Source organism: Aquarana catesbeiana, linkage group LG04, assembly GCF_042186555.1.
Source record: "Aquarana catesbeiana isolate 2022-GZ linkage group LG04, ASM4218655v1, whole genome shotgun sequence".
Lineage (NCBI taxonomy): Eukaryota > Metazoa > Chordata > Amphibia > Anura > Ranidae > Aquarana > Aquarana catesbeiana.
The window spans coordinates 148,625,849-148,650,987 of NC_133327.1; the positions used below are offsets into that span (position 1 = coordinate 148,625,849).

A 25,139-nucleotide genomic window follows, 5' to 3' on the forward strand; every position below is an offset into this window, starting at 1 on the left:
CAGTGAGTTTTAACCTGCCTACATCTGGATGATGCACTGGCCCCTGAATCAACAGATCCTGACTGAGCGGAAGATGCCAACATGGTTTGATTGCCAACTGAAGAATTGTGGAAAACCAAGCTCTTTGGCCAATATGGAGTAATCAAAATTATTGATACTCTCTCTCTCAGAATTTTTCTCAACACTAGAGGGATTAACCTGAATGGAGGAAAAGCATACCCTAGGTGAAAATCCCACGGATGTGCCAGAGCATCTATCCCCTGAGAGCAATTGTCTCTCTGAAGGGAGAAAAAATTTGGGAGCTGCGTGTTTTGTTTTGAAGCAAACAGGTCTACCTGCGGAAGGCCCCAAACACTGGTGATTAACGCAAACACCTTCCTGTTCAGACTCCACTCTGATTCCTGAACTTTCTGTCTGCTCAGATAATCCGCTACTTCGTTTAATGTGCCTTTTAGATGAACTGCGGATAGAGATAGTAAGTGGTTCTCCGCCCACTCCAGAATCTCTGAGAGTAAGTGAAGAGCCCTGCTTCTTGTGCCTCCCTGTTTGTTCAGGTAGGCTATGGTAGTGGCATTTTCCGACAAAATCTGGACATGGCAACCTATGAGGTTTTGAGAGAAGAAAGCTAATGCTAGGGCAACCGCTTTCAGCTCTCTCCAATTTGAGGATTTTTGGGCCTCGAAGTGGGACCATGTTCCCTGCGCTAAGGTCTGACCCATGTGGGCCCCCCATCCCTGCAAACTGGTGTCTGTTGTGACCACTTTTCCGGTCGGAAAAGACCAAAGAAGACCTCTTTGCAGTACCACCTGACTTTTCCACCACCAAAGTGAACGTTTGACTCTGGTGGGGATCTTTATTTTTGTATCCAAACTCTCTGTCCTGTGGTTCCATGTCTTTAGAAGGAACCTCTGGAGAGTCCTGAAATGCAGCCTTGCCCATTGGATGGCTGGCATGGAAGAGGTTAATGTCCCCAGAGCCGACATAACCTTTTGGACTGAAATCAGTTGATTTGTTTGTAGTGCCGTTATTACCCTTTGGACCTTGATCTTTTTCTCTTCTGGGAGAAAAATCTTTTGCTCCACCGAATCTATCAAGTAACCCAGAAACAGTACTTGCTGAGCTGGGACAAAATTTGATTTTTGAACATTCACTATCCACCCTAGTGACTCCAAATGACTGCGGGCTATGTTCAAACCCTCCTGCAACTTTTCCCTGGATGGGGCAAAAAAGAGGAGGTCGTCCAGATATGGAATTACCGCAATCCTCTGGAGTCGAAGAGGGGCGAGAGCTTCCGCCATTATCTTCGTAAAAATACGAGGAGCCGACGACAGGCCGAAGGGAAGGGCCCTGAACTGAAGATGTATAATCTCTTTGTCCATATTCACCGCAAACCTCAGGAACTTCTGGGACTGAGGTGCTACAGGAATCTGAAGATAAGCATCTCTCAGATCGATTGATGCCATAAAACAATCTTTTGTCAGAATGTTCCTGACAGTGAAAATTGAGTCCATACAAAACTTTTTGTATAGGACTGACTTGTTCAGGGGTTTTAGATTGAGGATAAGACGGAAGTTTCCGGATGGTTTTCTTATCAGAAAGATGTGTGAATAGAAACCCTGACCCTGTTCTTCTGGGGATACTGGTATCACTACCCTCTGGTGCCTCAGATCCTTTAAAAGGTTCTTCATGGCCAGAGCCTTTGTTAGATCCCTTGGTAGGTTTGTTACAAAGAATCTTTCTGGCGGGCGATCCGATAACTCTATCCTGTAACCTTGGGACAGCATGTCCAAAATATATAGACTTTTTGTTATGCTGGCCCAAAGGGGAAGGAAACTTTGAAGCCTTCCCCCCACTGGTACGCACAAGTCATTGCATTTTACCGGAGGCTGCAGGAGGATGGAAAAGGACATTTCCTTTGCCTTTACCCTTCTGCGATGCCCAATTTTTTCTTTTCTCCTGGGGTTTGGTTTGTTCTTGAGCCCTTTGGGAACGAAAAAAACGTTTAACTGGCTGCTTTTTCTTTTTGATGGGAAAAGACTTCTTTTTATCAGCTGTTCTATCTAGAACCGCATCTAAGTCAGGTCCAAAAAGCAAGTCACCCAGGAACGGTATCCCACACAGCTTGTTTTTGGATGCCGCGTCCCCCGGCCAAGTTTTCAACCACAGAGCCCTTCTGGCTGAGTTGGCTAGGGCAGCAGATCTAGCTGTCATTTTAATTGATTCTGCTGATGCATCAGATATAAATGCGACAGACAGAGTTGAGAATGAGTCCAAAATTTCTTGTTTTGGTGAGTCTGCTGAGATATGGGCCTTAAGTTGATCTAACCAGAACTCCATATTCCTGGATACCACCGTAGTTGCCATAGCAGGTTTAAGATTTTCCATGATGGATTGCCAAGCCCTTTTTAGTAGCTGGTCCATCCTTTTATCCATGGGATCTCTCAACACCCCCATGTCCTCGAATGCCAAATCGGTTGACCTCGAGACTTGGGAAAATGCGGCATCTAGTTTGGGGTTTTTGTTCCAAACTGCCGCTGGATCTTCATCAAAAGGAAGACGCCTTTTTAAGGCTTTGGGAAAGAAAGGCTTTCTCTCTGGCTCTGTCCACTCTTTCTTAATAGCTTCAGAAATAACAGAGTGTACTGGGAAATTGCGATTTTTGTGTTCGCTAAGCCCTGCATACATTTTATCATGCAGAGATAACTCCTTTCTTTCCTCCTCCAGAACCAGTGTGGTATATATTGCTTTTAACAGGCCATCTACCTGTTCTAAAGACAATTTAAATTTTGAAGGTAAATTTTGTCCTTCCTCACCCTCATCAGAATCCTCAGATTGAGAGGGGGAATATCCCTCTGGGGTGGGAGATGCCTCAGTCTCCACCGCCGGGACTATAAGTGAGCCTTGAGAGGACTGTGAGGTAGTAGTAGGCTGACTCAGGGATGGGTTTGCAAGTGAAGAGCGAAATGATTGGATAGTCGCATCAAGTTCTTTTTCAACAGATGCAATCAAGTCGCTGCAAGCGGAAGAAGCTTCTTCTTTAACTAGCAAATCAATACAAGCTTGACATAACGTCTTCTTCCATCCTTCAGGTAGCTTGGATTTACATGAAGGGCACTTCCTTTTTGCCACTGGATCAGAGCTCTTGGCCTGCCATGAGACAAAAGAAGAAACCATCCCAGTGAGACAACCTGTCCTGTTCCCAAGGATGCTCACCACAGGTGCACAGTAAGAACTAAACTGCCTTATGTGCCCAGACAGGCCCCTGCCACCGTGGGGGGGAGGAAAAGAGAGAGAGATACCCCACAGTACAAGGAGGACAGTATACAACTGCCCCTTACCTGGGCCTTGCTGGTGCCTGTGCCTGTCCCACTCGCTGCCGCCATCGATTCCATCGAGGAGCGCTTGCTGTGTTGTGTGGCTAAAACGCCGGATCCGGACTCCAATAGCGCCAGTCCGGAACCGCTAAGCACCAGCCCCATTCCACCCCTCTCCCTCTGCGATTTCCAGGGGAAATGACGCCACACGCCTGTTCCGTGGGCGCCGCCCCCTTTCCGGATGCCTCACTTCGGCGGATGGAGCCCCGCTGCCATCCCCAAGATGGCGGCAGTGCAATAAGCAACAGGCGGTGGACCTGAGAAAAAAAAAACACAGTAAACGGCCACCGCCTGTCTTGCCGCCGCCTAGGAGCAAAGCCCACGACAGTCAGACTCACCCTGAGCCCAGATGAAGAGGGAGAGGGAGCCCAGCCAACAGCACCTAACATCAGCTGTGGAATGGGAGGAACAGCTCTCATGAGGTAAAAACAGCATTTTGGTGAAAAATACAGGAAACCTGAGAGCCCTGACTTCCCCACAAAGTGTTCCCTCCGGAGGAAACACAAAAACTGACAATGTGTGGAAAGGAGCCTCCTTTTAAAGTTTGGTGGAAGAGGTGTTTCCTGTTTGCAAGGGGAGGAGTCACTCTCTCAAGTGCTGTCCTGAAAGACGATAAGGGAAATTCTATTACAGAGATAGATAGATAGATAGATAGATAGATAGATAGATAGATAGATAGATAGATAGATATGGAAATATAATATCCATACTATATAGAATTATCTAACACTACTTAGGAGTCCCAATAGGTGCCATAGTAGGTGAATGCTGTGTGAAATCTGGAAAGCACAGCGTAGAGAGAACTCTGACAGTGTACTAACTAGAAACAACTTAGGGGATGCTGAGGTGTCTACTTCCATTATTTGCCCACAGCATATTATATACTTTGGTCTCTAGTGTGGGACTGAGGCTAAACTCCTTCTCCCTAGTCATATAAGATAGTATGGTCTATGTAGTATATATATGGGACCTCATGTACCATTTATGTAGTATATGTGGGACCTTATGTACCATTCAATATTCTCCAAACCATAGAGATTTTGTTAAATCATGGACACATAATGTTTAGGATTTAATAACCCTGGTTGAGGAGCCTACATTGTGGATTTAGAATCCGGCACGACCCCTAATTTTGGGGTGTTGGAGCCGGTACATCTAATAGGGAGAATAGAAATGGTCTATAGGGGGAGCCCCATATGAGCTGTAGATTAATAGCACCATACGAGTTGTGTATATTTTTTTTTTATATCAGGGGGTATGGATGAAGAGTAAAGTTGAATATAGAGTTGAATATAGGGTTATTATTGTCAATGCTCATGCTGTTTGCACAATGCACATATATGTATGATTGGTTTAAAACTAATAGGAAACCAGCCATGATGCCGGACGCAGTACACGAATTTGACCCATATTATTTCAACCATTGCGGACACTCCGGGAGTTAGTAGGTGCTGTGTTCCGCCCTTAGCTCACCATGATAGGTGCCTTCCTACACAAGGGGCGGGACTGTTATGGCTGCTTCCCTATTAAATGACGTGGTGCGTGGCGTGCGGGCACCGTCGCTGAGGACGTCTATGATGAAACGCGTACGATGGCGCCACGCACGCTACGTCATTTCCTGAATCTAGGCCGGTGGAGCGCAGGTGGAGTGCAAACACTCGATTTTTCTTCCGCCTTGCGCTACAGGCTGTCGGTTCTATATATAATTTTATATATTTTGGGGTAGCACTGTGTTCGCTATACCTAACTTGGAGTATGTTACCCTTTTGGTTCTTTTTCTCTTTGGTACCTTGCTGCTGAATTACTATAGCCAGTGGTGCTGGACTGTAGTAGTTTTTTTACTGGAAGACTTTTATGTTGCAATAAATTTTAATTACTACACTATGGGAGTCCACTATCTTTTCCTTTTGGAGTGATCGAGTTCCACTTCCTTATGAATGCTGAAGACTACCCCGGGAACCCCAGTGACCACGCTGATAAGGAGATCGTAGAGGCCATATCTATATGCGCATTGCCCTTAGGGGTGACTGGATCCGGTGAGTGGGGACCCTTGAGGGGGAGCACTGAGTCACCAGGATACTGAGAGCACTCAAGTCACGTTTCTGAATATTCTTTTCACTGTGTTGGAGACTACTTTATTATGGACTATTAATTAATTTTGTTTTTTATTATGGACTACTAATTAAGTAATTTTGAATAACTTTATGAACTATAATCACTGAGGTGTATTGCCTATGTATCACTAATTTTTGCACGTATGGTGATAGGTGTATACATATGTGAGTCACTTTTCGGTACTCATAGGGATACTACTTATGGTACAATTCCACACACGATGAGTGCATAATTTTGGGTTGTTTACACATATTAGTGTTATTTTCATCAGTATAATTAACTACTTACTGGGGAAAGATTGTACATGCAACAGCACACTTAGTATATAATATATATATATATATATATATATATATATATATATATATATATATATAAACCTGCAATTAGGTGGGGGACCCCCCGCTGTGGAGCCAGCATATTGGCCCTCCTTTACCATGTAATTAGCCTTTACGCTTACACTCACTTACGCCCACTACAACCAACTATAGGGAGCGCCATTACCCCATTTACCTATTCATGTACCTGAATTAACTCATCACCAGAACGAACAAACTCCTTTCAGGAAGGACCTTCCCTTCCTCAGCCTAGCTAGCCCTGTAATATCGGAAATTGCAATAGGTGTCTGGAAGGTTAACCCTACCAGACCTAAGCTGCGGGTACAGACTGGAAGCAATGTTTACCAAAGGAAATATTTAAAAATCTGATAACCAAATAAGATACATAATAGCCATATATATAAAAAAATAACTAACAATGCAGCAATAAATAGTGGGCAATTGTAGGAAGAGATAAAATTACCTCATACACTAGGAGATAGATATATCCATCTACAGTCAGGTCCATAAATATTGGGACATCGACAATTCTAATTTTTTTGGCTCTATACACCACCACAATGGATTTGAAATGAAATAAACAAAATGTGCTTTAACTGCAGACTTTCAGCTTTAATTTGAGGGTATTTACATCCAAATGAGGTGAACGGTGTAGGAATTACAACAGTTTGTATATGTGCCTCACACTTTTTAAGGGACCAAAAGTAATGGGACAATTGGCTGCTCAGCTGTTCTATGGCCAGGTGTGTGTTATTCCCTCATTATCCCATTTACAAGGAGCAGATAAAAGGTCCAGAGTTCATTTCAAATGTGCTATTTGCATTTGGAATCTGTTGCTGTCAACTCTCAATATGAGATCCAAAGAGCTGTCACTATCAGTGAGGCGAGCCATCATTAGGCTGAAAAAACAAAACAAACCCATTAGAGAGATAGCAAAAACATTAGGTGTGTCAAAAATCAATTGTTTGGAACATCCTTAAAAAGAAAGAACGCACCGGTGAGCTCAGCAACACCAAAAGACCCGGCCACGGAAAACAACTGTGGTGGATGACCGAAGAATTCTTTCCCTGGTGAAGAAAACACCCTTCACAACAGTTGGCCAGATCAAGAACACTCTCCAGGAGGTAAGTGTATGTGTGTCAGTCAACAATCAAGAGAAGACTTCACCAGAGTAAATACAGAGGGTTCACAAGATGTAAACCATTTGTGAGCCTCAAAAACAGGAAGGCCAGATTAGAGTTTGCCAAACATCTAAAAAAAAGCCTTCACAGTTCTGGAACAACATCCTATGGACAGATGAGACCAAAATCAACTTGTACCAGAGTGATGGGAAGAGAAGAGTATGGAGAAGGAAAGGAACTGCTCATGATCCAAAGCATACCACCTCATGAGTGAAGCATGGTGGTGGTAGTGTCATGGCGTGGGCATGTATGGCTGCCAATGGAACTGGTTCTCTTGTATTTATTGATGATGTGACTGCTGACAAAAGCAGCAGGATGAATTCTGAAGTGTTTCGGGCAATATTATCTGCTCATATTCAGCAAAATGCTTCAGAACTCATTGGATGGCGCTTCACAGTGCAGATGGACAATGACCCGAAGCATACTGCGAAAGCAACCAAAGACTTTTTAAAGGGAAAGAAGTGGAATGTTATGCAATGGCCAAGTCAATCACCTGACCTGAATCCGATTGAGCACGCATTTTACTTGCTGAAGACAAAAACTGAAGGGAAAATGCCCCAAGAACAAGCAGGAACTGAAGACAGTTGCAGTAGAGGCCTGGCAGAGCATCACCAGGGATGAAACCCAGCGTCTGGTGATGTCTATGCGTTCCAGACTTCAGGTTGTAATTGACTGCAAAGGATTTGCAACCAAGTATTAAAAAGTGAAAGTTTGATGGATGATTGTTAATCTGTCCCATTACTTTTGGTCCCTTGAAAAGTGGGAGGCACATATACAAACTGTTGTAATTCCTTTACCGTTCACCTGATTTGGATGTAAATACCCTCAAATTAAAGCTGAAAGTCTGTAGTTAAAGCACATCTTGTTCATTTCAAATCCATTGTGGTGGTGTAGAGAGCCAAAAAGATTAGCATTGTGTAGATGTCCCAATATTTATGGACCTGACTGTATCTAATATATATATATAAAAAATGCACAGCAAACCAAAAAAACGAATTATAATTAGAGCTGCACGATTAATCGTCAAGAATCATTATTGCGATTTTTTTTCCCCGTTGCGATCTTGATAAAAGTGTTTCACGATTCTTGCTATGCAAAGAATTCTCTCTGCTCTTCTGAAGCCACAGTTGTCAAAAGAAAGGAAGAGAAAAACTGGGCAGTCTGCCAAGAATCATAACAGTCTTTAGCAGTGGAACTAAGTCTAAACATTGTATTCATTTGTCAATGGACTAGACTTGTGTGTAAGGCTTCATTCACACCAGGCAGATCCGATGCCACGGAGTCCGCCAGCTCAACGGAGATCTCTCAGTTGAGCCGGCGGATGACAGGTCCCTCTCTGCTCACTAAGCGGGGAGGGGCTTGTCGAGCGCCGCTGCTTGCTATGGAGAGATCGGATGAAAACGGACAGCATGTCCATTTTCATCAGATGTCACTCGATCCGATAGGGACGGATGTGAACGTAGGGCCATCCGTCTGATTTTAGTGGATCAGACCGGGTCGGATGTCAGCGGACATGTCATCGCTGACATCCGTCGCTCCTTAGACTAACATGGAGCGCCCTTTCAGGTCAGACAAAACTGACAGGCGGACCTGAACGGTCCGACGGTGTGAAAGGGACCTAAGTGAGGAAATTTTAAACACTTTTCTCTGACATTTGTTGGTTTCAAGTTAAAATCTTTTTTTTTTTTTTTGCTAGAAAATTACTTAGAACCCCCAAACATTATATTAATAAAAAAATATATATATATATATATATATATATATATATATATATATATATATATATATATTTTTTTTTTTTTAGTAGAGACCCTAGAGAATAAAATAGTGGTTGTTGCAATATTTTATGTCACACTGTATTTCTGCAGCGGTCTTTCAAATGCAATTTTTTTTGAAAAAATTACTTTAATGAATTAAAAAAAAAAAAAAAAAAACAGTAAAGTTAGCCCAATTTTTTTCGTATAATCTGAAAGATTTTACATCGCGAGAATCGTGATCTTTTTATTCTAAGCAAAAAAATTGTGATTCTCATCTTGGCCAGAATCGTGCAGCTCTAATTATAGGCTAGGCTGAGGGAGAGGAGGGGAGAGGAGAGGGGGAGAGGAGAGGGGGAGAGGAGGTCATCTCCCCCCCCCCCCCCCCCCAAAAAAAAACATTTCCTGGTGGTGAGGAGGTTTAGTCGGGTACACGCCACAGTCTCCATTCAGTCCAGCACAGAGTGGCATCTCTGCGCAGGGGACAGCTTCGGACCACTGACACCTGCCAAAAGGAAAAGGCCATGACTCAGTGCCAGTTCACACCACAAAAATGTCCACCAGATCAATTCCAGCTGATTTTCTCCAAGCGTGTTTTTAACACTTTTTTTATGCGTTTTACCAACTTCCAGTACAGTTCTGTGCAAGAGAAAAGCACCATGTTGTGCTTTTTCTTGGAAATGAAAAGCACTGCACTGGTGTGAACCATGCCAATGGAACCCATAGAAACTACTTTCCATGCTTTTTTGATGCAGAAAAAAAATAAAGCACTGCATGTGGTGTGAACAGGCCCTCTCACTCCCTGTATGAGAGCTGTGATTCGCTGACTGTATACCAGCCTGTGACAGCTCTCTGCATTTCCACTTTAGTTAAACTAATCACGTTTACCCCAATAATAACTTTGTTCTAATTACAACACTATCAGAGCTCTCTTTTGTGCTGCTCTGTTGCACACCTACAGATGACCTACTACGTTTTACTTACAACTTACCTCTGCTGAGGACCCTAGAAAATGTGCACTTTTGCATTGCCACTATCCTCTACAGTCTACAGAAAGAGTGTGTGCGTGTGTGTGTGTATATGAGGAAACTGAAGAATTTTTTCACCTTCAGATTGAAGCAGATAATTCAGATGCATGATAGCCAGCACTCTCTGCCCAGAAAATACCTGTCTCCCCTCCAAAAATAACAGTCATTACAGTATAGCAGTCTTCTAAAAAAACAAATATAAACTGAAGGTGAATGAGGTAGAGGAAACCTGTCTTTTCTCAGGGCAGTAATGAAAACTACATTAATAAAGATAAAACGTGAAGCATATAAGCCTGAATGACAGCAATGTTCAATGCCTACTCATTTAGGCTCTTCTCTTCAGTCAGAAAACACACTGGGGTACACAAAAATGAATACATGATTACAAATTTGTTATGTACGCAGCACAATCACAAAGGGATAATAAATGGGAGACCCTACAGGAGTTAACAGTCAACTTGTGTTCCATTAGTGATTCTTACTCTTCTCATTTTTAGGACCTGGTTTCAATCATGCAACTGGTCAGTGCACTTAACACTGGTATTTGTATCTTGACCAGAAACCAACAGGATAAATGTTCCACTTATGCTATAGCTTTCTCAAAGGCACCTGACAGAGCCCTGGCAGAGGGATCTCCTCTCATTACAGAGAATGTAGAAGGTGAAGGAGAACTTTTTAGCTCTGAAAGGACAGAGAAGCAAATAAGCAAGTGTGGAGATTTTACTGCAGGAGTCAAATCGGAACTACGAGAATCTATCCAGTGACTGCATCAAATGTTTAAATATTAATGTTGGCAAACTTCATTTTAATATTAATACTGCAAAAGATCTGCATACACTCACCGTTGTGGTATTTGGTAAGTCATCATGACATTCTCATCTGCATTTGCCATTAGCAGCCACATGGGGTCTTGCAGGACATACTTCATAACAGACTCCCCAGTTGATGGTGTCGACCCTCTCCCTTTCTGATTGTTCTCTGAGGAATCCACACTGCCAAAGTACTTGCTGCTGCGGCTTGTCTGACTGCTCCCTGTGACATACACTAGTTATTTATTACAAAGGAAATATACAAGCATGCCAAAAGAGCTGCAACAAGAGAAGAACTGTAACCCTGCTGTAGTGATCAACCCACCTGTTTGACTCCCAGATGTACCATTTCCATTAGATCCAGAGGTGAGACACTCTGATGCCACAGAGGAGGCAGAACAAATTGCAGACAAAGCATCTTCCTGCAGCAATATATCCATCAAGTCACTGCCAATGGACAATGCATCACTGTTGTGAGCATCCGCAGGAGATCTTGCTTGCTGGATACATGCAAGGATTTGATAAGTGAGATACAGATTATACAGCTTTGTATTACACATCTGTTATAACAGGTAATGACTAAATAAAAAGGATTAGGTACCAGTTCAGGATCTTCATGGGTCTGTGGCATGAATGTACAGTTCGCAGCACCACCCGTTCCTCCCTCTGACCGATCATTCTTCTGGGACTCTTCCAGCTGCAACAGGTTTAGTTGTAGGGGTGAGCTGCACCGAGACTGGAACAGAGGAAGGGATTGAGGATCTCGTGGAGTGGAGGAGCAGGAGAAGCCTTCCCTCATCTTTGGTTCGTTTGTAGGAACTGGGTGTGAGAATGGCTGCACAGAACAAGGGCTCTGCGCAGACAAAGGAACTGAGGATGGTGGAGGAACAGGAAAAACATGCAGTGCAGGTGGACATACTGGCGGTGGAACAGGGAAAGTAGGCAGTGGAACAGGGAGAGTAGGCGGTGGAACAGGGAAGATAGCATTTGAAGGAGTCATTGTTGGTTGTACAGCATATAATGATGGTTGCACAGGGAATGGATGCTGAGGTGCTGTTCCAGGAAAGACGCTGGGCGCCATTCCAGGTGGATATATACAATTAGGCAGGACGACAGCAACCATGGGGGAAAGCATTGGAGTAGGGAAAGGCTGCATAGGGAGAGTGGTGGAGGGGGCACCATAAATGGTTTCATTTGCCACTGGGATTTGGGGAGGAGAAAAAACAGGCAATGAATAAGCAGGCAACATAGGATACGGCAGGGGATGATAGCTGGCATGTGAGGTATCAGACTGGGACCAAGCTGTAGTATTAAGCCCGGGAAGAGGGGGGCGATGGGCTTGAGGGACACCAGAGCTGCTGCTGTCCCACGATTCTGGTCGCACGCGTTTTACTTTAGCCTTTCGTGCCTTTCCACTTCTCCGGACGGCAGTATCATTTCCTGGAGGGACATGAGATCGCAAGACTGTTGAGTACAAAAAAAAAAAAAAAATCATAAATATTGCTACAGTTTGAATTTGTTCATTAACCATTTTGATTGTTCAGCTCTGCTGGGTCTTGAATAACTGTCATGCTCATTGGACACAGGTAATTATGTTGATTCATTGGGCAATATATATTCTGGAAGCAGAGGTGGGGGAAAAAAAAACCTGGTTGAGCCAGGTAATACAGTTGTCATATGGCTGGCTGTGTAGACTAGTTAATTATATATTCAAATATCTCTACCAAACAAAATTACATATTTTCCAGGTAAAACAGTATACATATATATTTAATGTGTAATGAGTAGTTTGAGCAGAGTACATGTCTTTCGTTCTCCCATTCCAGTCCTCCAGCCCCCATATACTGCTGAAGAGCTGACCACCCTCATAAAAATGTGCGTACATCTTCTCTCAAACCACTAACCAAGCAAACTTACCACAGAGAACAAAGGGCTCTACTCTAGGTTACACAGTGTATCTGAAAATCTTTATATGTTATTAATGGTTTACTACATTTGTAAATGCTATTTAATGATCCATGGTAAAGCTGTATGCAGCCCAAAGGTTGCAGGTAATGCGTGTATCTTTCAGTTTTAAAAGGTTTTTTGTGGTCACGTTTACATAGGCAGCACTCACCTCCTGGACGGTCATGCATGTAACTATTACATCTAGTCTGGAAGGCACTCAGCTTCTTGCTATCCATGAAGCCACTGAGGAAGTCATTCTCTTCTTTCTGTGTGTGTGCCACCAGCACTTCCTTTGTTAGTCCAAGCTGTTTATACGGCTCTTTATCTGTGCTAGCTGGTGCAGGTGGCAGAACCTCAGAATGTGATGGCCCATCCTCTAATTCTAAGAACAGGAAAAAGTCATCATATGGGGTTAGCTGAGCAACAGGCCGAACAAGACTATGTAAAGAGCAAATATGGCTATCCCTATGTAGATAACTACAAAATATAATCTATGAAATATTTAGGTGACTACAAATTTACTTTTATTGGACCAGATCTATATGAATTGTAGAGGGTAACTTAAAAGTATATTTTTTGGGGGGTTCCAAAATAGCTAGAAATACAATGCCATATCGTACATCTTTAGGAATGCATGAACTAGAAAAAAATATCATGGTAACAAGCACATATACAGTATAAATATGGATCTTCTATAAACAGAATGTACCTGTCTCTGGATGCAGCTTCTTGTCCCCCACATGTACGATTGTGCTGCTGTAGCTGCAGTGACTGGTTAAGGATGCCACACTCTCTGCCTTGGCACCCATAGAAAGTTGCGTAACGGTAGCACCAGAAACAGGCAAGGAAGTGAGGGGCGGCTGTGGTAAGGAACCTGGTACAGTCTTGCAAGTGGTGGCAGGTCCAGGGAGCGATGACTGCAGACAGCAAGCATTGCTTGCCACCCCAGTTTTGGGGTTAACTACAGGACCTGCAGTAGAATCTGAAACACGAGAAGATTTAGGAGCAGGCAGGGAGGGGCAATGCTGACAATATTTGTGCCATCACTGACTTTTTTTTTTGAACAGAAACAAACAATGACAGAAATATTAAATGGTGCACTCCTCAGCTCTGATATCCATTGTGCTTTGGTTTTTATGATTGAAACAGAGAAGATTCAACCAACAATAAAACATTGGAAAAATCAGCTGAAATAACATATTGCCATCAATATCGACATTAGACAAACTGGAACATTATGCCAAGCCATTTCTATTATGCCACAGAGATAAAGTGGGCTAGGCAACATATAAAACTTCTAAACGCTGAGGTCCGGGTACCTGCTCATCTTCCAGCTTACCTCTTTGGTTTTGCTTTTGAAAATGGTCGTTAGAAGCAAAGGATGCTATGCTGCCAGGTGAGACAAGTTTATTTTTTTCAGATGATAGAACACTGCAGCTTTCTAGGTATCTAAGAACCAAGGGAAAAAAATGAAAAAATACACATTACAAAGTTCCTCCTATATTTGAACAGAAACCTGATCTGTCATTGGCCAAATTGGTTCGTCTCGACACATACATTTTATATATTCATTATATACTTAAAATAAATGAACAGTTATGTTTTTTTAAAGGGAAGGTTAGTGCATAACCTATCAAAATAGCGTATTTCCCGATGTGTTCCCACACCAACACACCCCACTGCCTAAACCTATTTCTACACAAACTCATCAGACTTCACGTAACCATCAAACTACAAGCCCTAAATCAACAGCTGTGTTTTTAGCTCAAGGTCCTCTGTGGATAGTGTTTTAAGACTTATTTTAAAGAAGTTCACTTCAGAACTTGTTACATGTTCCACCTGTTTTTAGGGTGGAACATGTAACATGTTCCAGCATCTGCTGCTTCTTCTCCCCTCCAACCACCCTCCCTGTGACAACGGTGGAGGATCTTCTCCTCACATTCGCTGTCATAATTTGAAAATAGCGCAGTGGTATAGTTTCCTGTGAACGAATGCCTTCAAGTACCACCATCCATTACAGCTGACTGCTTGTAGTTCTCAATGAACTATGAGGGCACTGGTAAGTGTTATATGGGTTAAGTCTGCTGGTGTAGATATAGGTTTAGGCAATTGGAGCTGCTTTAGTGTTAGAAACACATCAGGGAACAATGCTATTTTGATATATTTGCACTCACACAAGCTGTGCAAAAAATAAATAAATACAAAAAGAAAGTTTTAAGGTTCGTTTTCAAGCAATTATCAGTTGTAGGAAAGTTTTTTTTCAGCCCATATATGGAAAAAAATAAAAAATGTATGCTTCTGTAAAATTAGACTGTCTCTATACATAATTATGTCCTAACAAACACTTGCACGATCTTTTCACTTATATGTGAAGGGCTACTAAACCACGATTTTCACTGCACGACTCATGCAACTCAACAGAGGATATACAAATGTGAATACTTTCACATGTATTGTATAATGTTAGGACGTTGGTGAAATGGTGCAAAGCCAGAGAGAAACACAAAGTACTCTGTATGAACTTTGTACATCCTGTTTCAAGAGGACTGAGAACTTTGAATGGGAGGGAAAAAAAAATTAGTGCCATAGGGGGCCCAACTGATGTCAAAAGTCAACAGGTGTTTAAGTATTTCAGTTTCCACCTCTAACTGAAACATCAGTTTTAGATGACCAGGTCTGGGTTTGTTCAATGTAACAAACAATAAAAAAAAGGGTATACTGTAATTGACTAAAATTACATTGTATATGTATGCACTGGTAGAAAATTCTAAATATAAATATTATAAATATTATATATAAATATAAATTTTGACTGCTTTTTGAGAGTTCTCTTTAAGGAGATGCTTAACATCTGTGATAGAAATAATTGCCAAGCTGTTCAAGCCCCAGATTAAGTCTCACCTAATGACACTGTCCAAGCAGTTGATTTGCTGGTAAGAGTACGGAGGCTGTTTTGCTGGTAGCGGGTCACTCTGTAGAGGGCAGGCAGCCATTCCTGAGCCCTCGCTATTGACATCTTTACTGCACCGGTTAACTTTATCTGTGACACCTGTTAGTGAGATGCTGCAGTTAATTGTAGGCAGTATATTAATCTTTGTAGCCACAACATTCTCAGTAGCAATTACATTAACAGCTTCTGATACTCCTGTCAGGTCTTCCTAGAAACACTAACACATTGAAGAAAAACACTTCATGTACACTAGTTACAAATCGGAGATGGCCATTTTTCCCAGAGAAATCATACTTTAGTTATAATTGACTTTACAAGACACTGAATTGCTATTGCAATATAAAACAAAAAGGCAGTGTTATCCACCGACACAGTTTATGCATTTTTATTTTGGTAGAACATCAAAATTGGAATATGTGCCAAACTATGCACAACAGACACTGCCTACTACACCTGAGTTACAAAAAAGATAGAATTCAAAACAAGTGGATGTGTTGTCCATTGCAAGCAAGTTTAGCAGTTATTCTTTAACCACTTGCCGCCCACGCTATAGTCAAAAGACAGCTACAGCGCGGGCTTAAATTTGCCGGGAGGATGTCTATACGTCTTCCCATTTTTGCGTATCCCCTGGGGCGTGAGACTCGGATGATCATAGATCGGGTAAAGGGTCAATCACAGTAGGCCTTTTACCACGTGATCAGCTGTCAGCAAATGACAGCTGATCATGGAAACAGATGCAGGTTATCGGGTTTTTTATCTCCCTTTACACTGTTAGCGTGTAGGAAAAATAAAAGAACCCCAGCTTTTATTAGAGGGACATCGGTCACCTTAGTGCCCGAATGTGCTGAAAATCAGTGTCAATGTCATCAGCGCCCATCAGTACACAAATTCTGAAAAAAATTTTTTTTTTTTTTTTTAATTTTCGGTCTTGTTTTGTTGGTTTAGTAAAAAATAAAAACCTCAGAGGTGATCAAATACTACCAAAAGAAAGCTCTATTTATATAAAAAAAAATTATAAAAATGTCATATGGGTACAGTGTTGCATGACCGCGCAATTGTGATTCAATGTGTGAGCGCTGAAAACAGAAAATTGGCCTGGGCAGGAAGAGGGTATAAGTGCCCAGTAAGTGGTTAAATACAGATGAACAATAGAAACAGCTAAAGGCAACACATTGGTTAAAGAACCAGAACTCCACCGGATCTGTATTGGTAGGGTAGTAACTTAGGCCAGAGAGCCATAATCTTTTATGCAGGAAGTAAATAAAAGCGCAAAGAAGTAATCAGTCATTAAAATGATAGCTTCTGGTGCAAAAGATAATAGATTACCATTATCTGCAGTTGGGGCATCCTAGTCCCAAGGACAAACCCTTGACCCAGACTGTGTAATGAATAGGTAGAGTTAGATGTTGTTAGCCTAATTCACTAGTGCTACTTCATAGATGATAATTCTGCACACCTGTAGAATACCAGCAAGTTTTCATGAATAGGATTTTTGCACTCGCCCTGAAATTCTTAGTCCAGGAGTCCATTGATGGACACAGTTTGATTACAATAAGCAGTCTAGGATTATGCTGCCACCTACAGGACAGAGAAACTAGACAAGCCCCCTTAAGGCTATAAACACACACACCGCAAAACCAGAGTTGTAGAAAGTAGCTCAAAGAGAAAAAGAAGGGAAGAAGCAGTATCCCTTCAATGGATCCTGAGAAATAGAATTTCACAGCAAATAGAACTACAGTCTACAACATCACCAAGCGCAAACGTATGTCCCGGAACACCTCCAAATGAAAGATCATGTCCAGCCATTGTGTGCCGAGAAAATCTATCTGCAAGGTCTGCAACCAGTAATGTGCACCGTGCAGATTAATGGAACGTGAAATGCCACCTAGGACTTGATGGAATCTACCTTCATCACTGCCACAACACTCCTGTTGCCCCCCGATGACTTCTGTAAGTCAAAACTGTGCCATTACCTGATTGAACTTGGGCCAGATGATCATTAGGGATGAGGTTTGAGTCGATCATGAGTTCGACTCGAACATCGATTGTTCGATCGTTCAACGAAGATCGAACATTATGGGTCGTTCGCGCCAAGTTCGAGCGGCGCGTCACGGCCCATAGTGTACTGCGTCATCGCAGTGGTTTGCTGGCTAATGATTGGCCAAGCATGCACTATGACCCGCATGCTTTGGCCAATCACAGCGCCGTAAGCAAACAGTCATAACTGGCCAAAGGCAGGGTGCCTTTGGCCAATTATGGCTCAGGGGATTAAGTACACGCCCCACACTATATAAGGCCGCCTGCATGTTGGCCATGTGTAGTGTGTTCCGGCATTCAGAGAGAGAGAGTCATTTAATTTCATTTAAATAGATTGAGCAGACAGTTGATTCAGGTAGCTCCATTATAACATTAATATATATATAATCCAATTTAGCTAGATCTCTCTGCAGACCATTCCTGTTGTTCTGTTCCTAATATATTACAGGCAGTTCATTCAGTTAGCTGCAGTATATTCAGTACAGTATCCCATGAAGAAGGCACGTGATCGGTGACGTCACGCGTAGGGACGGAATAGGCTTTTTCACATTGCTGGATACAGAACGAGCTCGCTGCTCGTAGGAGACAGGCTCTCTCTTCACAGTTTTTATGTGAGTACATTTACTTAAGATTTTAAATAAAGCGCTATCTGGTTGTAACATACTTCACTATCAAGTACCTTTGTCCTGCATATTCTTGTATATATACACCTGAGATGTGGAGGCTGAGCTAGGACCCCAGCTAGGACCATAGCCACTTGTAACCAGTTGCCATTAGGATTATCCAACGCCAGCAAGCGTGGACATAGGGACGCGATTGAGGCTCAGGACCTGGCGGTTTAGCTACATTTTTTGCGGTTGACCTAGCACCGCTAGGTAAGGGGCCACTACTTACATGAGTGTTTTATGCACGAAAAAGACACAGAGTGAATTGCATCCCAGACACCCCACTGTTGTTTGATTGGAACACCAAGAACCTGTTTATGCACCTTAAATGACTTTTACACTGGCACTTTAGTTTACTGCACTTATTGGCATGTTATTTACTATTGTTTTGCAGACTAGCACAGTATTCTAAAATCACCATTGTTGGGATATTTTACTATATTGATTTATATCATTCATTACTTATATATCGTTTTGGATTAATTTGTCTGAATGGAGATATCCAGATCACCTTAAAGCACTGGCACTCTATATATTTTGCACAATCTATAAGGACACGTTTCTGATTTTTATTCCTATTTTCTATATGTATTTAATGTATTTTATAGATTTTCACATATAGATGTCTTTACATATTTCTTCTCACTAACACGTGATGCTGATTATCACGATTTCAATAGTTTTAATAGTTTTTTAGTGCCAACACCAATTTATGCGATTTATTTATTATGCGATTTTATGTGTTATGGGTAGTCAGCACTATGAATTGACCACATACGGAAATTTGCAGCATTTTTAAGGTTAGCGCAGCACCCCTCCCCTCTTACAGTATCCCGTGCACCTAGATCTCGCTGCAGACCGTTCCTGTTGTTCTCTTCCTAATATACTACTGGCAGGCAGTTCATTCAGTTAGCTGCAGTATATTCAGTACTGTATCCTGTGTAGCTAGATCTCGCTGCAGACCGTTCCTGTTATTTTCCTAATATTCTACAGGCAGGCAGTTCATTCAGTTAGCTGCAGTATATTCAGTACTGTATTCTGTGCAGCTAGATCTCGCTGCAGACCATTCCTGGTGTACCTATTCAAATACATCAAATACAGTATGTCTGGAAGGCCAACAAGAAGAGGCAGACGCTCACAGGGCACTAAAAGAGGGCAAGTAGGCTGTGTCTACAGCCAACATTGCTGGTCATGGACACGGTGCAGCCACAGCACGTGGCCGTGGGGCACGCTTGTCCTTTTTTCAGCAGCTGGCCGTGTTGAGCCACAACATGCAGAAGAGTTGGTACAGTGGATGACCAAAATGTCCTCATCCTCTGGCTCAAAGTACTTTGGCTGCCAATGCAGCTGCCAAAGTGGCCTCTTCCATCGGCTCAATGTCATTATTCACTCCTTCCCTAGCCCCCACCATCATGTCCTGAGGAGTCCCCCGAACTGTTCGATCAGTGTTGGGTACATGCTGCAGGAGGATGCGCAGCATTTTAAAGGCTCCGATGATGGTACCCAGATTGAGGAAGGCAGTAATGTGAGCCCAGAGAGAAGGGGTGCCCAAGAAGGACAACAAACTGGCAGTCATGTTCCCCCAGCTGCAGCATACTGCCAGGTTTGCTCCAGTGACGAGGAGGGAGGGGATGATGAGGTCACTGACTCTATATGGGTGCCTAATAGGAGAGAGGAGGAGGCACATCTCCAACGAGGCAGGATGCCCTCCAGGGGCAAGCTTAAGGCCAGCCAACCGACTGCATCACACCGCAGAGCTCCGCATGTACAGGGCACTGTTTTTCCAAAAGTTCTTTGGTGTGGGCTTTTTTGAGACATGTGCAGCAGATCGCACCGTTGTCTGAAGCGTATCAAACATGGCCAAAACAGCAGCCGCTTGGGCACCACATGCTTGACCAGACATATGTTGAACTCCCATGCAGTCCATTGGCAAGAGTACTTAAAAGACCCACACCAAAGAACAAGGCGGACCTCCCCTTGCTCCTCATCAGCTGGGATCTCTAACCCCACTATACCTTCAGTTCTCTCAGAAACCTGCACTGAGAGGAATGAAGGTGTAGAATTAGGTGTGCCAAGTACTTGCGGGCAATCTGCTATCACTACACCAACGTCCGATTGTAGCAGCCAAATTTCCCTACCCCAGTTGCTAAACCGGCGAAAGAAATTCAGTCCCAGCCATCCACATGCCCAGCGGCTGAATGCTAGCTTGGTTAAATTGCTTGCACTCCAACTGCTGCCTTTCAGCTGGTAGACTCTGTCCCCTTTCGTGAATTTGTGGAATGTGTGGTAGCTCAGTGGCAGGTTCCCAAACGCCACTTTTTTTCTACCGGCATGTGGAAGACAATGTCTTGGTCTCGCTGGACAGGGTGGTCAGCGGTAAGGTGCATATTACCACTGACTCATGGTCCAGCAGGCATGGATGGGGACATTACCTATGTTTCACGGCGCACTGGGTAAACCTGCTGGCAGCTGGGAAGGATGCAGGACAGGGTGTAGTATTGTTGGAGCTTGTTCCGCCACCACGCCTCCAAAATGCTACTAGTGGTGATTCTGACACACCTTTCTGCTCCACCCCCTCCTCCTCTTCTTCCTCCATGGCCTCTTCCCCTATAGATTTGTCCTCGGAACCAGCGGTGCTCCGTAGGCGTTCAAGGGGCTACGCAAGCACTCAGGCAAAAAGATGCCATGCGGTGTTTGAGCTGGTGTGCTTAGGGGACAGGAGCCACATTGGGGCAGAGATTCTGTCAGCTCTGAAGGGGCAGGCTTAGAGGTGGTTGATGCCACGCCAGCTTCAGGCAGGAATGGTGGTTTGCGACAATGGCACCAACCTCCTCTCCGCACTCCGACAGGGACACTTCACCCATGCACCCTGTTTGGCTCACGTCCTTAATTTGGTGGTGCAGCGGTTCTTGTGCAGGTACCCGGGCTTATAGGATCTCCCGAGGCAGGCCAGGAAAGTCTGTGTGCATTTTCGCCGGTCATATAATGCCAGTGCTTGGCTGGCTGACCTCCAAAAAGGAATACAACCTGCCCAAGAACCGCCTAATCTGTGACATGCCCACCAGATGGAACTCAACGTTGGCCATGTTGCAGAGGCTGCACACGCAGCAGAGGGCCATCAATGAGTACCTGTGCAACTATGGCACCAGGACAGGATCAGGGGAGCTCGGCTTTTTTTCGCCACGCCAGTGGCTCATGATCAAGGATGCATGCACTGTCCTGTCACCATTTAAGGAGGCCACGAGGATGGTGAGCAGTGACAGTGCATGCGTCAGTGATACTGTCCCTCTTGTCTACCTGTTGGAGCACGCGCTGTGTGGAATAATGGACAGGGCACTTGAGGCAGAACAGAGGGAGGAAGATGAGGACTTCCTTACCTCTCAGGGCCCCCTTTATCCAGACAGTGTTCCTGCGGGCCCACCGATCACACAGGAAGAGAAGGAGGAATGTGTCAGCATGGAGGTGGAGCCTAGCACTCAGCATCAGCAGCAGTCTTCAAGAAATCGTTTACAGTCCCCAAAAACCCATGGACTTGTACGTGGCTGCGGATCAGGTCGTCCTTAGTGACCCAAAGGACTCCGGACCAAATGCCTCAGCAAACCTATGCTGCATGGCCTCCCTGATCCTGCGAAAGGACCCTCGGATTCGTGGTATCAAGGAGAGGAATCAGTACTGGCTGGCAACTTTCCTGGATCCACATTACAAGGGTAAGGTTGCGGAACTTATCCGGCCGTCGCAGAGGATGAAACATCTTCGGGAGGCCTTGCAGACAGGTTTGTGCAACGAGTTTCCAGAACCTGGAGGGGGTTACAAATTCCTGGTCCTGGACAAAGCGTTGCTGAGGCTTCGGTCACTCACAGAAGGAGTGGTAGAGAAGGTGGCTGTCTGACCGATGCGTTCAGACAATTTTTTAGTCCGCAGCCCCAAGGTCTGATCGGTTCCAGCAACCATCGCCAGCGTCTGATTTACGTGGTGCAGGAATACCTAGAGGCAAGATCAGACATGGAGACCTTTCCAACTGAAAATCTTCTGGGTTACTGGGTCTTGAGGATGGATCACTGGCCAGAGCTTGCACAGTATGCAATTGAGCTACTGGCCTGTCCTGCATCCAGCGTTCTTTCGGAACGCACATTCAGTGCTGCTGGAGGCTTTGTAACCGATCACAGAGTGCGCCTGTCCACCGATTCGGTTGATCGGCTCACCTTCAAAAATGAATCAGTCTTGGATCACCAGCTACCAAGCACCTGATGCTGATGTAACTAATTTTTTTATGAATGCGAGATCCCTTGAAGACTGCATATGCTGATGCTGAGTGACTATCCTATTCCTCCTCAATGTTCATGTTGATAGCTTGTAAGAAATTTTTTGGTCCTGGGCACCACCACCAGTGGCTAAGGCCCAATTTTTCTGCCCCTGTTTAACAGGGGCGTGTAATTACAATTTTTGCTGTAATATTTTGCAGCAGGGCTTGTTCCTGCGCTAAACTAGAGTATATGTGAGGGGTTTCAGTGTTGTGGCACCAGCACCAGTGCCTAAGGCCCAATTTTTCTGCCCCTGTTCAAGAGGGGCGTGTAATTACAATTTTTGATCTAATATTTCACAGCAGGGCCCGCTCCTGCGCCCACCAAGAGTAACTGTGAGGGCTTACAGTGTTGTGGCAATACCACCACACCACCAAAGGCCCAATTTTTCTGACCCTGTTCAACAGGGGCATATAATTACAATTCTTGATATAATATTTCACAGCAGGGCCTGTTCCAACGCGCATCAAGAGTAACCGTGAGGGCTTACAGTGTTCTGGTACCACCAACACCTAAGGCCCAAATTTCTGCAGAGTATATAGGGCAGGCCCCTACTTTCAAACATCCGACTTACAAACGACTCCTACTTACAAACGGAGGGCAACAACAAGAAGCGAGAGGAAATCTACCCCTAGGAAGGGAAATTCCCTCCTGTAAGAGTTAAATATGGGAAAAAGGTGTCTCCTCCACTGATGCTTTATCACCAATCCTTGTTTCCCTAAAAACCCCAGATTTTCAAAATCCAATTGTCATTGGGACAGAAAGTGAGGTGAAATCTTCTGAATAGGGGCACAGACAGCAAAACAAATGTTACAGGGGTGATAACCTTTCCCTAGGTTTTCCAAAAAAGCTTAAAAATAGATTTTTTGGCTGGAGCTATACTTACAAAATGTACCCGTTTTAAATTACAGATTCAACTTAAGAACAAACCTACAGTCCCTGTCTTTCTTGGGACTGCCTGTATACTGGTGTTCACAGTATATAGGGCCTGGGGCCCCACGCTTTTTTTAAAATTTGGGTGCGGGGTTCCCCTTAATATCCATACAAGACCCAAAGGGCCTGGTAGAGGGCTGGGGGGTTACCCATGCCGTTTTTCTCAATTTTCATCCATATTGCCAGGACCCAACATTACATTACAGCTGCAAGCAGTTTTAAATGACTTTTATTCCTTTAGAAATGTCATTTTGTGCAGGGACTGTTCTAAACACGGGAAACACGCGCCACTTTACAGGCATACTATAGACACCCCCAGGTACGATATTTAAAGGAATATTTCACTTTTATTTTTTCACTTTAAGCATCATTAAAATCACTGCTCCGGAAAAACGGCTGTTTTTAAAACTTGCATATTAGCCTTTAAAATTCGCACTTTTGATTTCTCGCGTTCGAGTTCCATAGACTTTAACGGTGTTTGAAAGTTCGCGCAAACTTTCGGTCCGTCCGCGTGTTCTGGAAGCGAACCGAACCCGGGGGTGTTCGGCTCATCCCTAATGATCATTTATAAGAGGGGGACTGGTGAAACATAGGAAAAGATCTTAACTTTAAGATGTTAATTGAAAGCTTCAGTTCTTCCTGAGATTAACAACCCTGAACCGACCGACAGAACTTGGCCACAACCAAAAAGAATGTCTGTCATGACAACCTTTCACTGCAAAGGACGTTGGGGACAGAAGCCACCTTGACAAAAACGTCCTAAAAAAAGTGTCACTGGATTATCTTGTGCACAGAAAGAATACATTTATACCAGCCATGAGAATTTCCCATTGCAAATATCTGTGGTGGAATTGTACAGCTCCACAAGGAAGACCAATGTTGGGATTGAAGATGCAAAACCTGATTCTGCAGTTTTGGTAGCTTTCTGTGCAGCAGAAAGATTTTGGCCTAAAAAGGTATCAGGAAAAGGACCAAGCACTTCAAACAATGTGATAGAATCAGAGATGATTTCTCAAAGATCAGGATCAATCCAAAGTCCTCCAAAGTCTGAATCCTGATTGACACATTTGAGACCAAGAACAGAAAGATCTGCTCCCTGACTGGAATGCCTCTGAGATTAAGAAGATCCAGAACTGGTGCAAGGACCTTTGTGAATACTTTCAGAGCCAAGGCAAGACCTTTGGGAAAAGCCGCAAATGGACAGTGATTGTTGCAAAGTGAAGAATTTGCGAAAGACTTGAAAAGACACATCCTGCATGTTCATTGATACTTAGAAGTCTCTGCAATAAAGGGAGGCAATAACAGACTAGAAATTCCGGAAGAATTGTTGGTCCAGGAACTGGAACCGACTTGGAGAAAGCCCCCTCACCAATGCAAGAATTTCATTCAGCGAAGAGTATAAAAGATGATCCCCCACAAAGGGCAGGCGCAGTAAGGCATTATATTATTGCTCTGCCAGCCAGCATTTAAGGCAAAGCACCCTGCTGATTTAAGCAGAAGGAAAGGTTACCATAGACATAACCCAGTTACCCCATCCAGTGCCAGGGCCACACACAAAGTTCAGCATGACAGTCAACGCAAATCAATAAGTTTCAACACAAGCAGCCACTCCCTGCTTAATTGTTTAGACCTGTCAGCCAAAGCCCGGGAAATTGCTTCAAAGATTGTCAGTATGATCTTAATGCCGAACTTCAACCAAAAGGGGAA

General features: G+C 43.7%; 1 protein-coding gene across 2 annotated transcripts in view; it reads right to left on the reverse strand.

Moving 5' to 3' along the window:
* Nucleotides 1–25,139, reverse strand: part of PER2 (period circadian regulator 2) — a 132,141-nt gene that overhangs the window by 12,323 nt on the left and 94,679 nt on the right. Inside the window, exons 15-21 of one of the 2 annotated variants that reach the window (XM_073625862.1) lie at nt 15,448–15,595; nt 13,886–13,995; nt 13,256–13,528; nt 12,716–12,928; nt 11,201–12,039; nt 10,925–11,099; nt 10,633–10,822 (exon numbers count right to left, since the gene is read on the reverse strand). In XM_073625862.1, coding sequence (XP_073481963.1) covers nt 10,633–10,822; nt 10,925–11,099; nt 11,201–12,039; nt 12,716–12,928; nt 13,256–13,528; nt 13,886–13,995; nt 15,448–15,595 — 1,948 coding nt within the window. Of the gene's footprint in view, nt 1–10,632; nt 10,823–10,924; nt 11,100–11,200; nt 12,064–12,715; nt 12,929–13,255; nt 13,529–13,885; nt 13,996–15,447; nt 15,596–25,139 lie in introns of both variants that reach the window. The other variant, XM_073625861.1, reaches the window with a different exon arrangement.